This window comes from Panicum virgatum, chromosome 3K (assembly GCF_016808335.1).
Source record: "Panicum virgatum strain AP13 chromosome 3K, P.virgatum_v5, whole genome shotgun sequence".
NCBI lineage: Eukaryota > Viridiplantae > Streptophyta > Magnoliopsida > Poales > Poaceae > Panicum > Panicum virgatum.
Genome location: NC_053138.1, coordinates 24,815,483 through 24,821,504, shown reverse-complemented (window position 1 = coordinate 24,821,504; position 6,022 = coordinate 24,815,483). Strand labels below are relative to the sequence as shown.

The 6,022-nt window shown below is 43.7% G+C and overlaps 1 protein-coding gene and 1 long non-coding RNA gene across 4 annotated transcripts; one reads left to right on the top strand and one right to left on the bottom strand.

Annotated features, from left to right (window-relative positions):
* Positions 1-482: 482 nt before the first annotated feature.
* Positions 483-2,999, bottom strand: LOC120698579. 3 transcript variants are annotated; one of them, XR_005684908.1, is made up of 5 exons: positions 2,393-2,935; positions 2,109-2,311; positions 1,666-1,735; positions 1,488-1,590; positions 483-1,345 (listed from the first exon to the last, which is right to left on the bottom strand). It is a non-coding gene; the product is annotated as an uncharacterized LOC120698579 (long non-coding RNA). The 3 variants fall into 3 exon arrangements; XR_005684907.1 differs by having other exon boundaries at positions 483-894; positions 1,281-1,345; positions 1,488-1,735; positions 2,393-2,930; XR_005684906.1 differs by having other exon boundaries at positions 1,488-1,735; positions 2,393-2,999.
* Positions 3,000-3,478: 479 nt separating this feature from the next.
* Positions 3,479-4,359, top strand: LOC120700754. Its single transcript, XM_039984987.1, has 3 exons — positions 3,479-3,577; positions 3,674-3,885; positions 4,005-4,359. The coding sequence occupies exons 1-3, from the start codon at positions 3,479-3,481 to the stop codon at positions 4,357-4,359; spliced, it is 666 nt and encodes a 221-aa protein (XP_039840921.1).
* Positions 4,360-6,022: the final 1,663 nt, after the last annotated feature.

Below are 6,022 nucleotides of genomic sequence, written 5' to 3'. Positions count from 1 at the left end.
AAACTCTTCTCTCATCCCATGAAACTCTCTCCTTTTCTCTCCTCTCTATGTCAGCAAAATTGGTAATCACTTTGTTCGGCTAGCTGTGGCTGGTACTGATTTATTGTGAGAAAAGTTCTGCTTGGTGGCTGATGCTGGTTTGTTGTGAGAAAAAAACACTGTTGGCTGGTTGCAGCAAATAGAGTCAATATAATGTACAAATTAATGCTATACACTACCAGAAAACAGCAAATTCCTAACGGCCAAAAACCGTCAGGGTGAAAACCGTCAGGAGTACAACTCCTGACGGCTAACCGACAGGAACACGCCGACCGGAGCCCATGGTCAGGAAAAGTCTGTTTCTCCTTACGTTTGTCCGACAGGAATGCTTTCCTGACGGCAGTTCCTGACAGCATCCCTTATCCAGGAAAGTTAACCAATTCCTGACGGTAACCGTCAGGAAACCAACTAATAAAGGTAAAAAAATAATATACACATGCAGATTTGCACACGCAACTGCAATTTCTTATAACTCCATCAAAACCAATATTTCTCATAGTTCCATACACATGTTACATACAGATCAGAATGACATCCATCAAGCTATTATATAGATCAAAATGGCATAGATCAAGCTATTGGAATAAAATGAATAAATGATCTAAAGTCTTTATGACAAATTGTATGAGTACTCCACCAAATATACATTCTTTCAGATCACCATATTACAGGTTGCTTGAACTTCTATAGCTCCTAGTGTATATAGGATTCCCAGCAAGATATCTTAACTTCTAGATAAGACAGCTCAATATAATTTTCGGTCAAGTAAACCAAAGATCAACATAAATTCACCTTGAACTTGAACTGAATCATCATGAAACTTACTGCTAGCTCCATCTCATTGTATTTTTTTAACTAACCAAGTGAAAAAATTAACTGAATCATATAGTGACCCATCTGCAAGTTGTCAGAATTGAAAATTAAATAGTAATGATGATCGAAGTCATGGGTAGAAACCATACACGTGCTTAGTCTGGTTTAGAACAACGTGAAGAAGCACTACTAGAATCTTTTGATCCTAAATTGTCCTTTGTAAATTCTTGAACACAACAATAAATAAAATATGCACAGAAACCATACAGGAGTTCAGTTTGGTTCAGAACAAAACTACTTAAGATGAACCCACTCTAACTGAAGATTAAAAAATGAGACCAACCTACTAAATGAAAGGCTAGTATATCCCTTTGATGTATTATCTCAAAAGCTGATCTGGCCAATTCAATTATATTGTGTCTTTTTACCTGATCAAGTAATGAGAAGGAAAGCGCTCTTGCTGCAGGGTGCCAACAGCTATCGACTTGCTGCCCTGAAATTAAATTAAATTAGTTAGACAATTTGCATGAACAGATCATATATGTACTTCTCCCAATCCACACAATATGCAGTTTTGTAACATTAAAGCTATAACAAGCTAAATAATGAAATAGCAGGATATAATAGTCATTCACCTTCCAGATTTCAGCAAGGTACCTTTCCCTACGCAGCCTTTTCCCTCAATCACATAGTATGCAGTGTTCCAGGCAATTCAGTTGCTAGCTAGCAGCAGCAGCACTGTAAATAAATTACAACCAATCAGTTGAGTATGTTGCAACATAAAAGGTGAAGAGAGTGTGTGAAATGAAGTACACTCGAGCTTGTTGTCTCCATGATCTTAGTATAATTCAGCAGTCAGCACTAGCTATTTGTATCTTTCAGCCTACAAAACCATATGACTATATCAAAAAGGATAATGGTAATCAAACAGGCCAGTGTACATTCACAATTAACATTGAATATTTAGCAAGTTCTCAGCCAGAATGACTCCTATGTTTTAATGCAGTCAGAACAATAACATACAACTATGAACATTTAGTAATATCTCAACTGAGGCATCACAAATTATTGTGTGTACTATTTCATCCGGTATCTGAATCTTTAACCTAAAAATGTCACAAATAGATATTTAGTCTTGCATATAATTCTTTCAAGAAAATGTACAGTTAATATACATGAACTTCTTCAAGGTTACAGTGACACTACTACACTTGCAATGCAAAAAGGATGACTTGAAATCAGTAGTTCCTTTTTACCTTGCGAATTCCAAGTACCCATGAATCAAAGGACATTCAAGGGACTCCTTGCACAGACCCTTGCAGAAGAAGTGGGCATTGAAAGATGCCACCTTGATTTCACGATTGTAACAACCACAAGATAAGAGGGGCCGGACAGGAAGGGATCTGCTTTATGACCATGGCCAAAATTGAACCAGGGATCGTTGGCCTCTTGGAGAGATCTATTCATATGTTAGCCACTTGAGAACAGTTTGGGGATTCATGTCAGCTACTTGAGAATGATTTGGGCATGGCAGTAGTACCTGCTTCTGCTCGATCCAGACGAGTGGAACCGAAATCCAATGAGGGGTTGCCTGCTTCAGCTCGGATCTGCACAAAAGGGGTGCGGATGTCGCTGGACGGTGGCCATGGAAAGAGAACTACACCGCAGCAGCGACCCGGGGCGAGTGGCGGCAGCGGTGGCCACGAACCTGCAGCCACCACCAGGGGCACACCCCATGGGGCAAGCGGCGGCAGGGACGGCGCGACCCCTAATTGGATCCGGCCATGGGTACCTCGGATCCGGCGAGGAGAAGGCCGGATCCGGACCCGGTGGCCGGCGGAGGTGAAGGGGCGACGAGGTTTGTGGCCGGGAGCCCGGGAGGAGGTGGAAGGCAGGGGAAGAGAGAGGTAGGAGGGCGAGGGAGGGGCGAGCTGAGCCGAGCAGGCCGCTGCCGCTACCCGGACCATCGCCGCAGCCGGCGGCGGCCACCGAAGGCGGCGGCGGGCGGGCGGGCGGGCGAGATGCGGCCGCAGGCGGGGCGGGCGAGGAGATGCTAAGGATAGGATTTGGATGAAGGGAGTGGTTCATGTCGGTTGTTTTAGTCTAGATGCTCGGGAGCGGGCCGGCCTGCCGTCGGTCCATGTTTACCGTCAGGAGCGCTCCTTTCAGTTCCGGTAGTGATAAAACTCTCCATAAAACTCCCATTAAAAGTTGAGACTGGCCTAATGCAATGGTCTCCCTCACCCGGTCGTCGTCTGCTCGTCATCGATGTCAATTAAGACAAGTTGGTATGCGTGATCACCGAGCTACTTTTCAGTGTGTTATTAGCTTGGCGTTAGCCGAGTTTTCCATTTTGGCGCGATACTATATACTCAAAACCTTCTGTTGCCTGTAGGCGGCGACATATATACCAGGAAATTGTCCAGCACATGCCAGATGGTACGTTCAATGCACCTGATATCTGTCGTGACATAAGCTGCAGGCGGCACTTTCAAGTTTCATGTTTCAAGTACATTCGCTATATAAACATGAGCGTAATTCATAATTGATCACAGCCAATACAGAGGATAATAAAAAAGTTTCGTCGTCGTCGTCTCTGATATCTCTCGTACTCCAGATGGCATCAATGGAGGCTGCCGCAACGGTCCCCCTAATCGTCGTGGTGGGGCTGCTTGGCGTGACGAGCGCCGTGCTGGGGTTCATAGCCGAGGCCAAAAAGCTCACTGTATAAGCACCACGACGATGCCCATCTTTAATTTTCTACATGAGTGATATGATCTGCAAGGTTTTGATGATGGATTGACGATGCCGCGTGTTGCAGCCGGATGACATCCACGTGTCCGGCAGGGACTGCGTGTACCCGGCCAACGCCGCCCACGCGCTGGCGGTAGGCGCGATGCTCCTGCTGGCGGTGGCCCAGGTCGTCGCCTCGGTGGCCGGCGGCTGCTGCGGCTGCTGCCGGCCAGCAGGGGGCGGCGCGTCCAAGAAGTCCACCAGGCGAGTCGTGGGCGTCGTCGCCTCCGTCCTCTCATGGTGAGTCATTTGTCCTCACGCGCGCCAGATTCAATCGTCGCGTTGTTTTTCGATCTGCAAGCTACCTGCTGCTCCCGGATCAACGAAAAACGGGTGGTTTTTTACATGGATGTGTGCAGGATAATGGCGGTGATCGCTGGGGTGTTCTACTGGCGAGGCGCGGAGCTGAACGCGCCCGGGACCCGCGGCGCGACCTTCGCGGGCTCATTCTACGAGAAGTGTCTGGTCATCAGGGGCGGCGTGTTCGTCAGGGCCGCCGTGCTGAGCCTCGTCGCCACCTCGCTCGCGATCAAGTCCTGCGTCCTGCTCCGCGCGCCGGCGGTGGAAGGTGGCGCCGGCGAGCCCAAGCCCGACGGCCAGAACCCGCCGGAAACCGGGGTCGCCGTCGGGCTGCCGCAGTGGCCGGCACAGGGGTACGGGCAAGCGCCGTATCCGCAGCCTGCTGCGCAGGGGTACGATCAAGCGCGCGTCTAGATATAGTCTGTTGGTGGCTGGTGCATATAGTCATGCGAAATTGTTTCCGAGTTGTATTTTACGGCTTCAATATCTGGATTTGGCTAGCTAATGTATGCGCAATTTGTGTGATCTTGAATTTTTGGATTTTCTGTAACATGCTAGGCATTCAGTTCTAGCTAGTATGCAAATAGAATGATTGATTGAATGTTAGGCAATACTCCATATGCTCCAAATTATAGGTCGTTTGACTTTTTTACATCAAGTTTGATCACTCGTCTTATTCAAAAATTTATGCAAAATATTATTTTTTTGTTGTGGTTTGCTTTATCAATACAAGTTCTTCAATATTGATTTAAATTTAACTATATTTGCATAAACATTTTGAATAAAACGAGTGATCAAACTTGAGGTCAAACAAATCAAATGACCTATAATTTGGAACGGAGGGAGTAGTATGCAAAGAGGGTGATCGCTTGTTGTTGTTCACAATATCAATTTTTAATTGCGTAAGTAGCAAAGAAAAATCTATTTAATTTTTCAATTGTGTGATGAAGCATTTCGATATAAATCACATTGTTCAATTCAGGTCAAATAGATAAGTCACAGTAAATTTGAACGATTGCTTGCAGATTGAATAGTTTAACATTTGAATATTAGGGTTATAAAAATAGTAGAGCATCTGTAAGGTATGTAAGGTATAACAAGGTTTTAGAAAACTATGTAAGGTATGTATGAATAAACTCCAAAGGGAGGTCCCTAGCTAGTGGAGTTTCTAAAAACTAAATACTCCTAAGACTCTCTCTTTTTTTTAATTTTACAAACTCTACTCAGGTACTTCTTTTTGGAGTTTTGCAAACTCCCCCACAGGTTTATTCTGAAGTTGTAGTTTTAGAGAAATATGGTATCAAAAAACTTTAGTTTCAAAGTGATACCATATTTGGATGCAAAGTACTTTTGAGTATTGGAAGATTACTTTGGCTTTGCAAACTATTTTTGTTATGGGAAACTGCTACCAGGTTATGGATCCAACAAACCTTCTAGTTTTTTAAAACTAAGGTATTGTTAGAACTGTAATGTTTTTGGAGTTCTATAGACTTGCTAGTCCACTCAGCACCTCCTTTTTTTTCTAAGCATGGTTTTGCAGCAGGATATAAGAAAGTTTGTTACATCCAAAAATGTCCGTTAGCTTTCCAAAACTATATATCTCACAAAATTATAATATTTTCTATTTACTCTTAAAATACTTTGCTTTCAACAACCCAGGTTGGAACATTTATCATTGTCTCTACAACGATAATTTTTTGTGATGATAGTTATCACTAATGGTTCTCAACGCTAGCTGATAATAGTTAACACAAGAATGGTATAGTCCAAACAGTACACTACAGATTTTTCAACAAACAACATTTCTGGAGCAAACAAAAATACATGAAACGATAAATACTAGACTATTGCAAAACAACAACATTTATGGAGCAAAAACTAGGAACAAGAAAAGATTTTTACGCACATGGAACTCCACCTGATCAGAGGTATAAAAATGACGTTCATGTAAATTAAAATACGTGCGTATATGTCACAACGTGAGGTTGTTTCACTTGTTTGATTTGTACCTTTTTGACTAACGTACATTACTTTGTTCTTGTAACCCGATGGGACCGTATATCTGTCGTCTTATCCT